We start from the raw sequence: 22,450 nt of genomic DNA, 5'->3' as shown, positions 1-22,450 counted from the left end.
TATAACAATTTTAGATATCTAATTATGAAGTATGAACCTTTTTTCATCGTATATACTTATAAGATAAATCAACTTATATATGTAAAGAGATTCTTTTATTGGATAAAATGAACGTTTTACCATTAAAATAAATCAATTTAAATAAGTAAATTATAGTTAACATTTAACACATTTAATTTGAATAAAATTGTTTCTAATAACCATAATAATAACATTCGTGCATATTTTTTTCGATATGGGTATCAGTATTTCACTTGAAATATAAGCTTGATAGCTTCTCTGTATAATTAAATTACAACCGTTATATCTATAATATCCTATAGGCTACAGAGCATAGTCTACGTCTAGTACGGAGTAACTAGGTATACATTATTAATAGAAAAGTTAAAATAAGCATGTAAGGAATTCGAGTGCACAGATTGTCATAAAATATACAAGTCGTCATTATACTTGAGTGACTGGTAGTATCAGTTAATGTGCATTTTACATGCGATTATTGTATGGACACGGCATAAGGTTGTATAATATATTATTGTCGTGTCCGGGATGGATTTCGTTGTATTTTTTTAATTTTGTATGTTAAAGAGGACCCAGAATGATAAGGGTAAGATGTAAGCAGTGGAAAGTGAAAGTGGGGAGTGACATTAGATAAATTGCTGGGAGATGGTTACGGCCGTGCAGAACTCGGCCATCATGGGGAGGGGTATATTTTATATTTATATATATATATATATACACAGTACATATATACACACACACGCGCACGCATACACACGATATGTATAGGAAAGTGCGCAGGAATTAAACTCGTGGACCCTAGAGGGTTGAAGGTATGGAAGAGTATATAGGGAGGGGGTTAGGTTTTTGACAATGATTAATTTCGTTCATTTCGAATACCTTACCCACACTCGGGCACTACTACCCCCAGGTCGAGAATGGCACACACACACACACACACACACACACATACATACACACAATGATTTACAGCCGGTTGCGGCCAACCTTGATTTATTATCCCTTCAACGGGGCTGAAAACAAAAACCTCCCTTCTTCTACCCTGCCCCACCCCACAAAAACTCGCTGATAGGTAGTACTGTAGTAGGTTTAGAGCAAAAACCATACGTACGGTTTACCATATACATTGGTCGTTTACTTTATGTAGAAAAAATGAAAATACCTACTATCATAATAATAGAAAAAGTTCTAAAAGAAATATTACCTATTTGAAGAAAAAAATGATTTGTTGCCTTAAAAATGTTTTCCACTTAAAATTATTATACATACGTTATATAATAAACACTAAATGTATATAGGTATAAGGTATACATATATGTTTATAAAAGAATCCATGTAATTGTTATGACTTATGAGCAATAGTTGATAGTAATATTATATGATTTGAATACATTGATGTGACCATCAAAGGTTAGAAATGTCCGAATGTAAATATCCTCTATACACATTAATAATTAATGTCATTAATGAATAATTATATTAATACTTTATAATACATTGTATATACCTGCTATGAATGACTGAGTCTGAGTGATTCGGTTACACAATAAATCTGATTTGATTGATTAGGAATTAATTTTATAGATACCTTTTTTTTTTTTTGAAATAATAACAATATAATTAATATATTAACATATCCTAGACTGGCAAACCGTCTCCACTCAGAATCGTTTTTTCGTATACAATAATATATCATTGCATTCAAGTTTAATAGTAGCCAATAGCCATTATACAGTAACCCACTTATTGTAACCTACTGTACAGCTGAGGAATATTCACTTACCTACCCGCTTTTTTTTCAAATGAAGGTAATGGTTTATTTATATTTTACAATCAATAAAAGAAATCAATTTTGCCAAAAACCGTAGTTCTGTGTAAATTTTCCCGTTTCTAATATGAATATTTTTCGATTTTAGAAGAATACTGTGAATTATACAAAAAATAAATAAATGCGTTTTGATTTAAATTGCTACCAAAATGCACCATCAAAAGTTAAAACCAATGACAGGCATAGAACATGTAAAACTATATACGTTACCTCAAAAATATGTTGAAATGTTATATGTTATATAAATGTTTTAATGTTATATAATTTAATACAAATTAAAATATGACAATAATAATATTATTATTATTATAACAAAAATATATTATTGCTTATGTTGAAACTATAAATTAAATAAAACTCGCACATTTTTAATTCTGATCTTCTGTTTTACAATAATAATGCATCACTGTATATTGTATACCTTATGTATACAATATTAGTTCAATTTCTATTAGATTTTTAATGGGAAAAGGATGTTGATTTTTAAATGTGTTTTATTATGGTTAGAAGATATAAAAATGTCATCACATCGCTCATTATTTAAGTATTTGTTAAACTTTCAGAATTTATTGATTATTCGGCCAACCTAAATTTATACTTTACAACAATAACGTATGAAAAGGAGTCCCATTTCCGTTTCCATATATATTTTGTCATAATATATTACTTTTATACGATAAATAACAATATTGTACTTTTTAGAACTGAAACTAGAAATTTATTTACATATTCTACCTATAACTTAAAAATTTCAAATGTAGGTACAATGTAGCAATGTCTTCAGTTAAACATATTATGTTGATTGATTAATAATTTTATATTTCTGTATCAGTATTTTATTTACTAGAGTTTTACAATACCTATTGGGTATCGGCTATTAATAAGTTACTTTATATTTTCAATTGTATAATTGTGTCAATAAAAATTAGCATAATGTTTGATACTAGATTTTGATCATAATTAATAAGTAAATGTAATTAGTTGTTAATAAATGATTAATTAAATTTAATGCGATATGTAATAAAATATAAAACGTTAAACGGTGGTAAAACATTACTGAAAGAAAATGTAATATTATTATTTTGTTATCTTTATTAAAGAGTGTTCAAATAATTTATATTAATTTATAGTAAGAAATTATTTCTAATTTCTATTTCCCAAGTGTATATCCGATTATAAGTAACTATATATTATTAAAAATTATAGTTTTCAAATTTCTAGACATTTTTATCTAGTTATAAGTAATAAATAATAATTATGTTTTCATATTATACTAAAAATTAAAAATTTTGTACATTTTTAATTGCTTCAATCAACAATACATAGTTAAGTATCTTCATATTTAATTTAACTAATGTTTTAACAAAAATTATGATATCCAGTTAATTTTAACTTTGTGTGGTTGTTGAACCAATATAAGGGTATTATATCCATGAAATCGATTTCGTGGAAATGGCAACTTTGGAAATATTGGGATTTATCTTATTCTTGCAGAAAGCCTTCAAACTAAAAGAATAATATTAAAAAGTAGTCGTTCCGTTGTTATTTTTTCTTCAAGAAACTTTCGTGTCGTTCATATTTAATTTCGACAAACTTCAGTTTCTATAACTTATTATAAATTCAAATTTACAATGCGTATACAATTTAGTATTTTAATTCTATATAGGGTTTCTATTGGTTATACAATTTGGTATGGATGAATAAGAAATAAGCCTATTGCTATAGGTACCAATTTTAAAAATGGTTTCACCTTTAAAAAGTTTTAAATGGGATAAAATCTTATGATTGAATATAATTTTGGCCCAGTATTTTAAAATCTTTAATAGAGATTAAGATATGTAAATTCACTTGACATTTTGAACAACAGTAGCTACACCGGATATAAAACGCCGAATAAAACACAAATTTTGAATCATATAGAGTTGGTTTTTTTAACGGGTCACAAGAAGTGCATGGGGATCAGCTTGTATATCGAATATGCCTATACTTTATTTATTTGTTAGGAGCTACATTTTATTTTATTATATGAGGTTTATTATTTATTAAAAAACAACAGTTTTGAAAAAAAAATAATATTTTTGTTTTGATAAAAAAATACTTGAAAAGTCGTATGTTGTATGTGGGACCTTTGTGATTATTCCGTGGATTCTAATGATACACACATCTTAAAGGACCGATGGCTTGAAAATTAAAATATAAAATAATTTAGAATAATTATATTATAAATTATAACATTATTATAAAAACTATGTCATACATAATTATTGCCAATTAGTTCTAACATCATTCAATATACTCAATTATAGGGTTTTAGCTATGATCTATGGGTATATACTAAATCTTTTTTGTATACTAAAATTATAATATACCTACACTGCTACACTGCTGAATTGGTTTTTTTAAAATTCAAATATTATTATGGTGTAAATTAATTGTAAGTACCATAAACACATTAAACAGATACCCTTGTAGATTCCTTTAACCTACATACATTTTTTTAGTTTTATGATTTTTTTAAATACCTATTATTTATTAATTATGCCAATACACCATATTATTATTCCAATTATAACTCGCCATTTCATTGATAAATTATGTAGATAATAATTCTGATGGTAATAAAATAATAGACAAAAATGAACCTAATTATTTTAAAATGAACCGAGTCAATAGTCTTCAATCTATACTTAAAATTAACTATTGTAAAATATAAAATGTATTATTATATAATATTATAATATATGATTTATGAATTTTATCACGACGTGGTCATTAAAAGTATATTATAGTACCTACCTATAAAGTTAGTGTGGGTATTTACTAAATAACTATTAAAATGCTTACGATTAAAGCAATAATTTTTAAAATGTTAATTAAACTAATCGACTAAAGAGTTAATATACAACTGTTTTAATGTACATAATATGTATAGTTACCTACTTATATAGTTATATACACACAATAAACACTGTAAATTATAAATCAAAATATTATTTTTATGCAATAATGAAATCGATTATGACGTACATACAATTATGTAATAAAAATTCTTAAACTAAACTCGTTCTACAATTTACGTATACGAGTATAATTTTATAAGGTTACATATAGTTTTCTTGTTAAGATTGATGCGATGTGAACGTTAATGACGCTTGGTTGGTGGCGTGGTTGGAATGGAGTGTTGCTGAGGAATTTCATTCGTCTCAGTGGCACTCAACCGTATAGCAGTAGGATATACCCTTAGCCAGCAGTTTCCCTTTATATTGTTGGGCAATATAATTTTCTTCATTCTGACCCTACTTAGACCATAAATGAGTCTTCTTATTTCATTTATACTCGACCCACACACAAAGTTACTCTAATTATTATAAATTGTGTGGTTGTATTCTGGTAAAACGTGTGTGTATGGTACCTGTAAGGCATATCAGTTCGATATGAATTTTTTCATTTTTATTCTTGGTGTGCAGCATTTTAACAGGTAGAGAATAGTTAGGTATGTAACAAAATGGATCAAATTTACTACCTGAAATTAAAAACCATTATCTATATAATATAATAGGTATATCTATTAAAGATTGATACAGTTTCATGATATAAAAAGTGATGATCGACAAAAAATATTTGAACATAGATTATCTCAATATCATTTAAATATCATTGGTGCGAGTACTTGAACTATTATGTACCTATATTCTTGTATTTTATATTAACAATAATCAAATTAATTTTATGCTACTTCCTATTTATATCATAAACCGTTAAAAACCGGTATATATACCTACACCTTTCTACGGTTTAAGCTGTGCATTGACTTAAAAGTAAATGATAATAATATGAATATAATATATAATATAATGTAAAATATATTTACTATAGTATACATTTTAGTATAATAAATGCAATATGTCTTCGACAAAAATTAATTCAACCAATATAGTATATTACTCATTTAGTAAAATAAATTATTATAGTAGCAATAAAAGTATTAAAGAATATCAAAAAATATAATTATTAATATAATAGGCTAACCGCTAACAAATCTTTGCCCAGAATGGTATGCGTATAGTGTTTGCAATCAATTATTTAGCTTCAATTACAGTGGCTTACTCAATGACGAAGTTCAGTAAAACGGTCACTTACTTATTTTTTTTTACATTATATTTGATTTGTTTATAACTATGTAACATACGAGTAATTCTTTCGAATATCTATTTTATTGTAAAAACGGTAGTACTCAACGCGACTATGTTTTAACATCACGAGTCCCTCGAGACATATTATGACTATTATTACCTATATACAACAATTAGATTTATGTATGTATACAGTTAAAAGAGTAGTTTTACTTGAAATTATTAATAACTAAAATCTGTTGGGTATAATTTTAACAAAGAACATTTTTGTTTTGGTACTAAATTTGTAAATTAACCCTTCACACACTATAATGATATTAATATACATACTTCTTTTAGTAAAAGTAGAACAAAGTGTAGCAAAATATACGATCGTTTTGATGCTGGAGCTACATGTGTGATGTGTTGGGTGTATTGTGGGACATACTTTAAATAGCTCACACATCGCGTGTACTTTTTTAGATCTGCGTGCAGTTATTGCTAGAGATCGATAATATTTATGGGACTAAAACTGCTGTAGAAACATGTATAAAGTGTGATTGGTTTTAACTGGATCGCAACTTCATGGAAGTTGTTAGAAATCCTGTTTACCGATATGAGAACCTTTGGTCATTTTAAATACTACTATAGAATGTTTGCGCACCTGTGGTCTAGACGTTATATATACCTACACGTTATACTATACTATGTATATTATAATTATTATCGATATATAACGCGCACATAAACACACAAAACGTGAGAGCACGCAATCGCCGTTTAGGTACCAATGTATATCCATAATTAATTCCGTATAGTTCCCTTGCAATTAATCGGCGTATACTGTTATGCGATTGCATAAACATGTGTATTACACATTGTGTAAGTGGATGTCGTTTGTGCCTTTGTGGGATTGTCGAGAACGTATAATAAATATGCACTAGGCGATGGAGGTGCCGGTGGAAATAATTATTGCTCATATTATTATGTTATACTAAGCGTCGTGCACTATCGTCTATAATGCCCCAATGGGAGATGCTGACTTAATAAAGTAACGGTAAACTAAAAACCTTGGCTGGTAAAATAATTTTTTGGAAATATTTTTTTTTTTTTTTTATTTACAATCTGTTACATAAAATTGAACAATAAGTAAAATAGATAAGTGAATAAAGTGACTTGAAGAAAGGACAGATTTAAGAAGCCTTCCAGTGAAGACACTTTGTCAGCTTTAATATACATTTCTATAAGTTAACAATAAAGTAATATTTAATTAAAATTAGGCAATTAACTAAATTAGTATGTCCCGACACCAACGCCTCTTTTTTGGAAATATGAAATTATAAACATTCAATTTCAACTTTCGTATTTTGATTTTCAATTTGGTACTTATTTAACGTTTATGATTTGAAATTTTATAGAATAGTGAAAATCTTTTATAATTCTACATATTAAATCAAATTCAATTTATTATAATATGCTAGCCAATAAATAAAAAATACTCATAATATCAGTATATATTATTAATATGTTTATCATAAGATAAACAGTATGTTTACTGGATGGCCAAGAACGCTATAGCCCTTCCCAAACCCCATATTATTATACTTATTATTTTTACGAAACTATAATCCACTAATAATTTTTTTTGATAACATACCCTATTCATCGTTCAATATGTTGTTAAGACAGGTGTTGATAACTTATATATTCTAAAATGTACCTATCTAAAAAATAAATTAATACAATTTAAAATAAAACTCATAAAACTAACAAAAAACAATTTTTTTGTAAAGTAAATTAGTACCACAGATTATATAAAATGAGATGATGCACTTCTTATTCAAGTCATATTATAATTTTAAAAATGTAAACAAATCAAAACCTCAAATCAGTATTACCATTCACTAGTGACGTATTTGGGGGGGGGGGGGCTAGAGTGGGTGATCGCCCCGGGCGGAATTTTTATAGGGATGGCATTAGATTTGTACATAACCCTGTACATATCTTCTGTTAATGAAAATGAAAATGAAAAATATGTGAATTTTAAATATTTATTGTTTTGTAATTATAGTTGATAATAACTAAACCTATTTTATATTAAATATTTAAATGTGATCAATTTATAAAGATAACATAATATTTAAAGTTTGAAATCTGCTTTTTTTTTCTAACTTTTGTTCTAAAAAGGATAACGATAACGGGTTATCTCCGGAAAGTAAGCTCCAACGCGCTCGGAAGGTTGAAAAAGTAAAAAAAAAAATGTTGTGGGGGGGGGCGGAAAAACATTGGCACCCGGGCGCCAAATTTCTGAATACGTCTCTGCCATTCACCTACTATCATAGAAAAAAACTATTTTTTATTAGAAATTATTGATTATTAACTATACCATGCGTCATCACTGATATATAGCACTCACTTCAAATTCCTAACAATTTTCATGTCATTGAATATAATATTTATGGTAAAAGTGTTATACAATTATTTATTCTATACATATGTAATATGTTTTATATAATTTGTGTTAGTACCTAAACCTATAAATAATTAATGTAAGTAATATTAGATACGTTATTTGAAAGTTGTGTACATTTCTATATTTTAATATAATAAAATGAAACACAATTATAAAATACTATTTTTGATGGTAACTTTAATATCAACTTACATAATATTTCGAGAATAAAGGATGGTTAATATTATCTGCGGATCTCCCAAAACTAAATCTTGTGTACACTACCGTCAATGGTTGACTGGTAGTATTAGTACCTAATAATATAAATTATTCACCAATAAGCTTCGTTGGGTATTTTCAATAATTTCTTGGGGGGAGGGGTTAAATTTTTTTAAATCGTATAAGTTAGTATAGGTTCGTCTAACTTTGGAACGAAATGATATTCCACAACTGTCTACAATGTTCAATTATTATCAGAAAACCGTGATAAAATATTGACTTAACATTGATTAAATTTTATTGTCTGGGAGGTTTTGAACCCGGAACTTTTCCTCCCCTCGTAAATTCACCACTTATTAGGTACATCCACATCATTAATTGTATCATGTTTATTAATTATCAATACATAGGCACAATTATGGATACCTAATTAATATAAATAAAATGTTATGAAAATTTAAATAAATAATTCTAAATGTTTCAAAAAATACAAGCTTTCCAAACAAAAAGTAAGAATATTATTATCGAAATCATCAAGCAAAATATTATGATGTGGCAGGGTTATTTTTTTTCTCGGGTTTTTAGCAACCCCTCCTAATCGTTTCTTTACATTCATTATATCTAATTGCAATTTTAAAATGCAATATTATTAAATTATGTAAATAAATTTAAAAAAAACAATTGTTTTTCTATTATTTAATATAAATTATAAAATATGTGACCGTATATATTATTCATATTATATGATTATAGTGGATACGAAAGAAAACTAATAAACTGCAGAATGATGACAAACAATCAATTTACCATAATATCCCAAATTTACAGCCCTTAATTGACCGGCCCAGGTGAACTTCTTCGCCTCTCCGCCATGCCTAGTCCGCCCCTGACTATCGTGGTTTATTAAACTGTGTCTATACGTTCACTTAATTTATATTGATTAACATAATATGTATTTGGTTTCTAAACTATTTGTCGATGTCCCTTTTTATACGTTCATTGGTCTCTATATACTATATGGGTCCGATGTTTGAAACGTAAATGCATATCAAACCTTACATCCTATACCTAAAGATATTGACATATTTACTAATAAAATAAAAGTCTAGCTCAAGTATTATTTATTCATTATAATGTAGGTAATCAGTTCGGTGTCAGGTATTTATTTATTATATATTTTGGTAAAGAAGTAATATAATATTGATGGTCATTAAAATAATAATATGTCTTTTCATTTCTATATACGGTCGTTTCATTTTCGCCTTTTTTGTTATCCCGTAAACCGGAAAACTACAATAAAACCATCCGGCGCATAAGTCTAACGTGTTTTATCAGTCCCCCGGTGTATGCGTGTTTCAAACTGTTTTCCAAGACTACCCCCTCCTCCGGGAGAAAAATAATAGAAATAGGAGCATCGCATATACCCAGCTGGAGCATTGGACATTGTACTTCCTTATTGCCGCGTCGTGCCCATTACACGTTTACGACTTCATTCACGGTCCGAAGATTTTGAAAATTGAAACGACAATGGTAAAATGAAAATGCGTTCGGTATTTTTTTCAGTACCTACATAGTATATTTTTATTTTACGATGGTAAAGCATACTAAGGATAAAAGTATTTCTGCAAGAAGATTGAAATGTGTATGTTTTCTTGAAACTTGTATACCTATAGTAGCTAGAGATCACATATGTATTTAAATTATTGACACTTAGCGATAATAGTTATTTTGCATGCAATCATACAACAATAATATTAATATTTTTAATTTATATAAATTAGAATTTTTATATGATAGAGTTGATTATAAAAATACATGACCTATAAAATCTATACATATTTAATAAATAATTATTAATCCTTACCTATAGGTAATCGTAATCAAAAAGTTATTTTATTGTATTGTATAACTGGACTTTTGCCCGTATTTTAAATGAATAAATATTAATAATGTATGTATGTTAATTTGCATGCATTGTTTAAACAGTGCGAATGTTCTGAAATTGTTAAATGATTTTTTTAAATACAACGTAATAATAATGCAATAATTTGCTTAATTCAAAAAGAATATTTAGCTGTTTAGCAGCAGATTATATGGATAAGATTTTTTTTAATCCTGTATATGGCACGCGTGGAAATATAATGTGATATATATAATTGGACGACCACCCGGTGCGTGACATACAATATTCACCGGGTGAGGTTCATTAATGAAACTTGTCTATTGTTTTTCCAATGAACTAACCGTATTCAGATTGTTGATAGGTATAGCGTATAATATTATTATGGCGTATGCTGATGACATCATTTTTAAAATAGTTGAGTAAAATTGTGTTTAATATTTTGCATTTAACCTAATAACAATTAAAATACGGAATCAGATCGTGTTGCAAAAAAGTTTAAAACTATGATAATCACGCGTTTTTTATTCATAATAGTATGTAAACACTAAAAAAAGTGTTAATTATTAATTTTGTGTATATCAAGCAGGTACCTATATGAAATAATAAAAATAATTCTCAGTTATCTGCGTAATTTAAGGATTATTTGAACAACATAATATTTAACTTCATAAACTCTGGTGGCGAAACGTAATATTAAATTGGCTACGACTACTTATCGTTATTAAGCACGCTTATATGTTACTGGCGTGAACACTAATGGATTTTATGCTTTTTTCAGCTCTGAGGCGTTTGCTGTAAACTCGTCAAAATCAAATGAAATTTAATTTCATTAGCTCATTATGGTTACGTCTTATTCTTTGATAAAATCAAGAATGATTTCTGTATATTTCGATGAACAATAAGGTAATTAAATATTATTAATTAAGGTATTTAAATTTATTATGGTAACTAGTAATAAAAGCTAACTAAGCTACTTAACGTATCTTACACATTTAACACTATATTATTACTTATTAGAGTGATATAACATGGCCATTTATAATTTTTTTAGGCAAATAAAATACATAGACTATTATTCTATAATATTTGAATATACTAACAAAAAAATATGCTTAAATGCCAGGGAAATATAATATCCATTAGGTATAGTAATAAATATAATATTTAACAACAATATTATTTGATTATATAATGTACAAACTATAATAAATCATCGGATAAATGTCATGTCAATTTTGTCAGATAAAGTAATGTTAGTCATACCATAAATTTAATTGATTATATTTTACGATAATTGATAATAAAATAATTTGGTATTCATCTAAGTATTTCTAATAAATGTTTGTCTAGCACGTGCTCAAACTTATGAATCATAATAAACTTATTAAAAAAATATGATAGGGTATGTTATTTGAAAAACTGTTAATAATAATTAATAAACGTTATATAACATATACCTTATTTACTTCGTATACGATTATATATGTGATATGTCTAACCTTCGACAATTATTTTATAATTTAGGTATTTTATAAGTTAGGTAGACACGTAGACAGGTACTTTTATCTACGGATATTACACCAATATGTTCACAAAAAATAAGTTTATAAGTGTAATTCATAGTGTATTAAATAAGAGCCGATTAATACTATTAATAACTACTGACATTTATAGGATGAAAAATGGCTTAATTATTAAATTCTAATCGGAACAAATAGTTTTTCCGTTTTTTAAAAATTAAATCGTCACGTTCATAATATTACATTAGTTATTATGAAACACGATTTTTCAAACACCGCGATATTCATTTTTAATTAATACAGTGGTTCTACAATATTAAACTGTGAACTATTCATACGATAATATCCTTATTAAAAACAGTACATACATATAAGTTTAAAAAGACTAATGACTTTGTAAAATGTTAAAACTTCATACAATAAAAATTATATTGATGACAGTTATTTTTGTTTACAGAGTAAGATTTTATTTCGTACTTTATTTATATAAATCGTGTTAGGTGTCCAATAAAAGCATTTGAAAGTTTCGATACACAGGTGTTCTCTCTAAAGTTATTAGGTCCCACTGGAGCATTTTTTTTATCTAATCAAAGAATTCATCTGGACTAGATAACGTAGTAACACCTAAACAACCTATTATAGTCATCATGCATGCCGTGGCTAGTATAGTGAATCTCTGAGGAGTGATCCGATAAAAAGTTTTCAAAATTTGACCATCCTCCCCTAACAATATAGAATAAAGTGGTTCACATGGCATGTCTCAAGGGATTCAGACTATGTAATTTATTTCCTTTACTATTATTATTAGGAACCAAAACAAAAAGTTAAAGAATTAAATAACTTGCTTTCAATAAAAATAATTATATACCTGCTTATAAACTAGCTATTACATGTCAATGTACCTACTTATATAATATTATATATATCACCGATATTAAAATAAAATAAAATATCTATAAAAGTAATGCTGTGTATATCCATTTATATTTATATTATATTATATTGTATAAGATATGTATAATTGTATTAATATGCGCGTTAACGCGTTGCACGGCGTACTCGTATATTTATTGCACCAATTCTGAAACAAAATATATTATATAACAATTATTTTGGAGTAAAATATTATAAACTAAAAAATAAATACCATATCTAACAATATTATAATTTACTATTAAGTGACAAACAGCATGCAGGTTTTCTTTAATTTTGTCATTCTTAAAATATTTTATAGTAATTCTAAAAAGCATTGTTTTCATCAAAAATAAATAATATTTAGGAATTATTTGAAAATTGAATTTTTTTTAAATGTAAAATTAAACAAAGACTCATTAATTTATTACAAAGAGTGTCATATCGTATTGTTTAAAACTTGAAGTACACAAAAATTAATTCAAGTCTGATTTAAATACAAAATTAAAATACAGAAATAATAATAATACAATCTGATGTTGAAAAGAAAAATTTGAAATCAAACATTATTTTTAAAAAAACCTAGAATGATAGTACTGGTAGTAGTATATTATTTAGAAGTAATTAATAGGTATCTATAAGGTTCGATTAAATTTGCATATATAATATATCTACAAACTACGTGAAAATTACCATGTATATTGACCATGCGTTACTGGCTTAGTACATTTCTATTTTTTTTTTTTTTTTTTATTGATCCAAAGTACATCGACAACTAGGCCATTAGTAAAAGAATTTTTTTCGTGTTACATTTTTAGTATTTTAAGTATACATTTTCTACATTAAATTAAATTGTACAATTCTGTTTTTTTTTTTTAAGAATAAAATTAAGTTTTTTACATACTTTGGGTTTGGTCCAAGTGCTTGACAGATTTGTTCGGATATGTGAAATTGATTTCGATACTGGTTGTATTTTTGACATTCAGTGATAATGTGGTTGACGGTTAAAAGTACGCTGCATGACTCACATAGTGGAGGATCGTCTTTACTCATCAAGTAGCTGTGTGTTAAGTGTGTGTGTGACCAATTCGGAGGCGGTTTATTATGGTTTCATCTTTTCTATTGGGTTCAGGATTTTTCCATGGGTTTATATTAGTTTTTATTTTGTTGAGTTTGGTGTTGAGTTTTCGCCAGTGAGAGAGCCATTTATTATTTGAGTGTAGGCCATCTCTATTATATAGCCATCATATAGGTTCATTTTTCTACATATTTGTATTATATCACACAATTAATATATATGGCCACCTGTATCGTCACCCTCCCGCCAGTGCTAAAGACTTGTTTATTTTTATAAATATATTGGTAAAAAATATATATATTCCATATTTCTAATTATAATATGTCACTAATGCGACAACCCTGTATGATATAAATAAACGAAAAACTAAATTTATGTGTGAGCCACCCTATAGCAACCATATCGGAATGAAAAGATAAGCTATAAACACCCTCCAAGTTTCAAGGAATCTATAACTTTTATTAAAAACTATACCAAGTAGTTTTTGAACCTTCTTTAATTTACAGGCAGATATACCAACGTTAATTTTTTTGTGCAGGTATCTTCATAGATATAGGTATTATTAGTTTCATAATATAATATGACATTTTCAAGCAAATGAAAATAAATTTATCCGCGACTTAGCTGCATTAGCGTATTATACGTATGTAGGTATAACACAGTAGTGGATAAAGTGTCGTTAGTATAGTGTGGGCGAGGGTGGGGGTTTGTAGGACGTGGGGCGAATTTGATCGCGCGCGGGGCGGTGGCTAGTCCGCCGGGCAACAGGTGTCGGAGGCGCACGAGGTTTCGTTAAATTCGTGTGCTGGCCGTGTTCTACAATGTCACGTCCGAATATAATGAAACATTACTATATGGCGGTCATAAAGCCGTGTCATACTATCGTATCGTTATACGATCGTGCGATGGTAAACTGTCGTCATCACAATTCGTTACAGATTCGAAATTCGTCTTGCGCGCCGTATTTAGTGACTAGAAAAAGAGGACGAAAAAATCTGTAATGAAATCTGCCGCGAGTCCGTCGCTCGCGCGTCGCAAATTACGGTGTTGGCGGTGACTTTATTGACTTCGCGTTCGGCCGGTCGGCGGCGCGGCGCGGAAACGTCGTCGTAACTCGTAAGTCTCCGCCGACAGTGGCGGGCAGGACAGGCGCAATGCGCGCGCGGACGATATACGAGCACCGCGCGCACAACGTACGTGTGTGCGCGTGTGTTTGCGCGCGCGGTGGACGGGAGGTGGCCCCGGCGGTGCGCGCGGCGTGCGTGTGTCGTCGTCGTTGCCGCCGTCGTAGTCGTCGTCGTCATCGTCGTTGCTTCTCCGTCCGACGCATGGCCGGCCCGTATGTCGCTTGCTCCGTCGGCGCCGGCGTCCGTCCGTCCCCTCACTCCCGCTCCCGCCGCCACCGATGATGCCGCGCGCTACCATCGCCACCACCACCGCCACCTCCACGCGGTCATATTCTTTATGCGACTGCCTGCCGCTGGCGGTGGTGGTCGGCGGCGGGGTGTCGGGGTCCCGTAGCGGGCGGGCGGTAGCACAGGGGGCCGGGCTCTCTATCAGTTCCGAGACCGTAAACCATTCTCCCGCCCAACACTTCGATTCACGTCCCATTATTGTAAGGACAAACTTTTTGGAGCCCATAACACACAGCACACTTTATAGCTTTTATATCGTCGTGTTCCATTTCCACGCCGCTTCTGTATACATTGTATTTTTATTTCGTTTGTTTTGGTTCTCTGTAATATTATTATTACGTCGTCGTCATTATTATTTGTTTATTTTTTTATTCGCACACCGCGATATACAATATTTTAATATATTATTTTCCGTTTATTACATTATAGAATAGTATAATTTTTGATTTTTCAACTTACTCGCCGACCCGCCAAAAATATTTACGACAGACGTATATTTATAAACACGCCGATCCAAACGCGCGGAAAATCGTATTTTTAATCGCGTCGAAAAAATGCATGCTAGACACCGGTCGTTTTATATTTTAACCGCCACAGTTTTTCGTTGTACGGTATTCGATTTTTGTTAAAACAATTTTTTTTCAATCATCACTATAATAATAGTTATTTAAACCTCCGAGGTTTTTGTTTTGTTTGTTTTGTTTTTTTTTATTATTATTATTTTTTTTACTCAAAAACACACATTATTCTTAACACAGTTTTTTGACGTCTAATCGCATTTCAAGAGATCTCACTGGAACAACGCATATACTCGGTGAGTGATTATATACTATTTTTTATCATAATACATAAATATTTAATATATGTTATAACTATATAAATGTACCTGCACATGTTATTATTATTTGAATAGTATATAAGTAACGATCTTTAACGTTTTTATGTCGATAGTTCAGTATAGAAAGGTACGTTTATTTTGTTTTGTTTTTTTTTTTACTCAAGTCGGTAGTATACAAAAATGAATAAAATATCTATATTTTGTTGTACCTTTCCACTATTACACGGTCTTAAATATAGGTATGTTGAGATGACCTAAGATCACAAATTATTTATAATATTTCAATATATATTCAATGTATGATACCTATCTTCCTACATAATATATTTATGCAATATGAGTATACCTATATCATAATACATTCTCGTAATAATATTTAAATCCTTAAATCTTTATAAATCTGTATTTGTTTAGCGTCTTTAAATATATAGAATAATAGTCAATTATTATAAAATGTACTTAATAAATAAGTCTACTATTGGTGGTAATATCATATACTTTATTATAGGTACCTGTTATAATATTAATTATAGATGATTCATTGTGTTATTATATACTAAATACAATTTAACATTGTTTGTTTCATTGCCATGACAAAGTCACATAGGTAATTATTATATGACAGTGTACTACGATAGCTTATATAGAACTACTATGTATATAAATAACAGAACAAAACTCATTAAACTATTCCACCATAATTCATTATTAAATTTTTAAGTATTTCTATGAAAAACTTTTTATGAAAATACTTGTACTTAACTGCCTATATGTATATGAAAAAAAAATATCAAATTATAAAATGTATATTAATTCATCCAATAATTTGTTAGTTTATTTTATATATATTGGTTATACTATTATTATACGTCATATATTTATTAGGTTATATAGGTAAATCACATTATTATAACGTTGGTATAAATATAATACATTATGTTTAAGATGTATTTGGTACCTATATAGACTTCATTTTTATATTAATACAGGAACTTACAGGTTGTTTGAACTTGGCTTAATAATGTAATGCAAAATTGGTATATAAAATCTATAATTTCTTGTTTAATAAAATTCTTTAAAAACCGTTTCAATATTCGAATTATTATACATTAATTAACAAACAGGTCAGTTTTTTAAAACTATTATTCATGTATAATATATTATATGTATCCAGTGCTTCATATTTTGCATCTAATATAATGTAATTATCTATATTGGTATGTCAAGTAGGTATACCTATACTTAATTTAATATCAATATGTATATATTATATTATAAACAATTTCAATTTATACTGGCCTAAATATCATTAAATATTGCAATACATTTTATATATAACTATAAAAATATATAATAATAATATATTAGTCGATATTCTTTATAATAAGCATATAAATAAGAATATTTACTTGAATACTCACTAAACCTACATTTCACGCAAGGATAAACTAAAAGTGAGTAGGTAGGTATGTAAGAGAATAGTAATTATAAATTTAAAATATTATATTTTGCAAAACCGTTTAATTGAAAAATAATAAAACATTTCACTGGATACTTAGTAGGGAAAATAATAATAATAATAATATACCTACATATAGTTAATCTATAATAATAATATGTAGGTAAGCAGTGAACGAGTAGTACACTACTATGTATATATTTATAAAAAAAATCATGTCTTCGCGACACAGCGCTGTGTGGCGGTATATATGTATATATAATAGTTGCTATATATCTGATGTTATTTTACACGAGAGATCATTATATTAACGATTTCAATCACGCGCACAGGTTAATTACCGTACAGATCATAAACAACGGCGGTGGTGACGACGGCGGCAGCCCGAGAGCACACACTTATAAACCGACCTATCCACTGTGAAGGTATATTATACACAGCAGCGGTAGCTGCTCGCCGAATATTTACGACCGTTTTTATTTTTTTAATGGCTCAATTTAACAACAATCGTGTATATTATGTATACGCACCTATATATATATGTATTATATAGGTAACTAATATATTTATGGGATACATTTAACGTCCGCAGCTATATAATAATAATAATAATACGATGATTAATCAGACTGCAGCGCAATACGTCATCGGGAGGCGGCCGATAGATTGGTTCCTCCAAAGCAATATAGAGATTAAAATTAATATTATTTATATCGTATCATTATGACATATCGCGGGCGATTCGCGTGGTGATTGTTGCAACTGCCGCAGTAAAGTATATACGAAGATCGTAAAATATAATAATATCTTATAAAGATCGACAGTAATACCTATACCTAAGCGGTAAACGCGGAAAGCTGCACGTCGGCGGTAGTCTTATGGTAAAGAGTTTATCGAAAAAAAAAACCGCATCATAAACATGCCTAATTTATGTACAAGGGGGAGTGTATGTGATTTTATCACACACATACGCGCGCATGTACACACACATCCTCACATTAAACACACATGCATGCAAACCGGCGGCGGTGGCGGCAACGGCGGCACGCTCCTCGGCACTTTAGGTCGTTGTGCACAGACTGTTTTACGACCTGGTTTCGACCATATTTTTGCCTCGGCCGTGGCGCTCCGACCAATTACCGTCAATAAAAACCCGTGTTTACACGTCGTTAACTTAATAATTTTTTTCTCTTTTTCTCTTTCTTTCTCTCTCTCTCCTACATTATTCGTTTCTCTTCACTTTTGTATATTATAATACTACTACGCGTAAATAAGATACACTATAGCCTGTAGCATGTAAATCTGTTAAGAAAAAAAAAGCGTCGTTTTATTATTCAAATCATCAAATTGAATACTCTTTATGTACTGTAAATACATAAACGATGTATCATGTATACACTTATTGCCGCTGCAAACGACACACTTGTAGAAAATCTATTGCGTATTTGCTGATAGCTTATAGGCAGGTATACAATAATGTTTGTTTAATGATAATTTTTGTCAGAAAAATCCTACTAAATATTTATCAACTTGTCTGATTGTTTATGGGTAAGGTCGTAGGCGCTTTGAGTAAAACTTAAAGTGTATAAACAGTACGTAGGTTTATACACATTGCGATTTCTTTTTAGAATCGTATTATTATTTAGGTAGGTATATATTTTATTCTATATTATATTTAATATAGTATTAAAATAAGAATTGAATTAAAACAATTTATATTATTCATTGTGTAATACATTATACATTTTAATATTAAATCTATATATTTGCTTGTTTTAATTTGAATGGCTGAATTAATTTTACCGAGATTTAAAATATAATTTAAATAATAACTGTTTACAATAATTAAAGGTGGATAGTTACTTACTCAAATTAAAAATAGGTGGATAATGATTAAATTATATTTGTTCTAATATGATCGTGTACTTCGTATTCTTATAAAACGAATTAAATTAATTTAAATCTTAATTTTTTAATAGATTTTTTGATAGCATATCAAACATATAGATCTTAAAAATTTTATTTTCAGTAAATATTTCTATCAAAACAATTAATGTTTAATAATAAATATAAAAGAAAATAAGCTCAGAAATTTATATATATTTTTAAATTATTTATTTGATACTATATTATTAACTTTTAAATTTGTTTCAAGATTTTTATGCGTTTGCCTAATTAATTCAAAAGACAATAAAATTAAAATTAAAATTATATTAATTTTAATCATCAAGTTTTGATATGATTAAACTATAGATTTATAGTTGCAGTAATATTAATAAATAATATCAACGTTTATTTGGTAGTTGTTTACAAGATAAATGTTATTATATATTTACCAGATATATTAGTACAATCTTTTTTACCGTTTAATAAATATTTCAAATGTTTTTAACGTACCTATATACATGACAAAAACGCTATATACATGACAAAAACGGAGTTCAATAATGTCACGCGTTTCAATTTTATACGGTACCTATATTGATAAGTAATTACTTATATATTATTATAGTTATTTATTGTTGTTTTTCTTTAATAATATTGTACCTACATATGGTAGGTGCATTATATTATTATTATACAACTGAAGGAAATATATTATTATGTTCGCGCATGATCTGCTGTAGGTATATTATTATGTATAGGGACTTTAAATGTTTTATACTTTGGATGCAAATAATATTATTTATGTACATACACAAACATTTAAGGGGGGTAGCCCAACCGGTGATGTGTCTTGAACTCTTGTGATGTAGGACCGGGTATCGGTGGCGGCGGCGACACTGTGATGGCGGGGACTGTACCAGTTGACATTCGTGTTGGGCGAGGAACGTGACCGAGAGTGTATAATAATAATACTTGCTTCCACAATGGAATACGAAAAAAAATATCAACACGCCATCTGACGTTCTGTTTAACAGTGGAACGTATAGCAATATTTATGTGAATTTAATCGAAATTCTCAGTAAATGTACGGCTAAAATAAAAATAAATGTGTGTCTATACTTATATATAACGACGTAGCATTATATTATATTACTGTACCTATATAAATAGTGTGGTCGTCTGAATATTGGATATTATACTTTAGACTTACTGAGGATAACATTTTAAATATGAAATACTTAAAGCTGTACATTTCTTATATATGTGCCGGGTACTTTTATTTCCTTTTTAATTTTGACCAGTGACGAAACGAACCTAAAATAACCCATAAGCAAACTTACAATTTACACACCCACCCACCGATTGTAGGCTATAGGTACCTATTATATATTTAAAATATTTTTTTTCAATTTACATTTACCTCCAAACCTTAAAAAAAAATCGAGAAGGAATTGCTTCTCAAAGACCACGGTCGTTTCGCCACTGATTTTGACAAAGGTTATTAACTACCCATATTTAGGTTGGGAGCAGGCATACATTTTAATGTAAACAAAAGAAGATTTTGAAGAATAAAAATGGGTAGTACGACAAATAGTTCATTCGCATCGCCGAAATGTCTGTACCGAAATCTATAAGGAAAGAGTTTGTCGATCGAACGATGACAAACTAGTGTGATACCAGCTTTACCCAACCATTCAAACTAAGTTTAGGTGTAATTTCTTATTTCATCAAAATTGTAGCATCGCATAGTAGGTAATAGGTATAAACATTACCCGTGACAGCACCTCCACGGCTCCACCAACCACTCGGATGTCAAATATAATATATTATTGTGAATTGTATTAATTTATATTGTTGCATTAACATTAACATTAACTGTAGACGTATTGTGAAAAGGTTTGCCATAATCTAAGACACGACCTTAATACCCGAAGCTTTGCACAAAACTACTTTATGGCCAACATTTTGTGAACTTTTTATCGCTGTTAGAAATCTAACTCCGGTGCCGGCAGCCATATATAGCCATAATCAAGCTATGTGCCAATAAATCCCGCGAGTAAATTTCCGGTGAATACTCAACTTAAATGACATATATTACATAAATTGCTTAAACATAATATATGTATAAGTGTTAATAATAAAAAAAATATATGTATATAGGTACTACATTTATGTATATTATTATTATTATAACATAACATCTTGAGTCTTGACCAAAAGTTCGTTCGTAATTATCAAAAATATTATGATCATTATTATTATTTTAATAACCGTCTTTCTCATATTACGCGTATTACAGTATTATAAAATTTATAAACATAATTAAAATACTTTTATTAATAATAATCATGTTAAAATACGTCACGATAATAATATATTAGAATAATCTTGTTTAAGAAAAAAAAAAAAATTTAATTTTAGACACGTATTTTAGAATAGTCGTTGTATGAGTATGGACGAATAAGTGTTTCTGCTGTTTAGCTGTGTAATAAATTATTAATAATAATAATTTTAATCTACAAAAATCGAATAATCACTCTTCACAAATGCATTATAATTGTTATAATTCAAAAATCTGGATACTCGTAGTAAATTGTACTTTGTAGTTAACATATGATATCGGCCATTTAGCAGTTTAGCAAACAAATACCATTTAATTAACAGCTGTTTTGTAGCTTTATATACTTTCAAATAATATAACTATCCCCTGAAATTGACCTTTGACACTCATTGTGTGCGCACATTCTAAATGAATATCTTGATTACCTTCGAACTTTATTGCAGTCTGAGTATGAAAATATGGATTATC

General features: G+C 28.7%; 1 protein-coding gene and 1 long non-coding RNA gene across 3 annotated transcripts in view; one reads left to right on the top strand and one right to left on the bottom strand.

Annotated features, from left to right (window-relative positions):
- LOC149058811 (uncharacterized) overlaps nt 1-22,450 on the top strand; it is a 182,783-nt gene that overhangs the window by 12,253 nt on the left and 148,080 nt on the right. Inside the window, exon 2 of one of the 2 annotated variants that reach the window (XM_089218599.1) lies at nt 11,311-11,435. In XM_089218599.1, the coding sequence (XP_089074725.1) occupies nt 11,424-11,435 (12 nt within the window). In that variant the 5' untranslated portion in view covers nt 11,311-11,423. Of the gene's footprint in view, nt 1-11,310; nt 11,436-15,538; nt 16,272-22,450 lie in introns of those variants that run through there. The other variant, XR_016190107.1, reaches the window with a different exon arrangement.
- On the bottom strand, nt 13,006-15,539 carry LOC149058812 (uncharacterized). The gene is made up of 2 exons (XR_016190110.1): nt 13,869-15,539; nt 13,006-13,133 (listed from the first exon to the last, which is right to left on the bottom strand). It is a non-coding gene; the product is annotated as an uncharacterized LOC149058812 (long non-coding RNA).

This window comes from Diuraphis noxia, unplaced genomic scaffold (genome assembly GCF_037042655.1).
Source record: "Diuraphis noxia isolate RWA-SAM2 unplaced genomic scaffold, SU_Dnox_SAM2 contig0002, whole genome shotgun sequence".
Taxonomy (NCBI): Eukaryota; Metazoa; Arthropoda; class Insecta; order Hemiptera; family Aphididae; genus Diuraphis; species Diuraphis noxia.
This window is presented reverse-complemented; position numbering and strand designations above follow the sequence as displayed.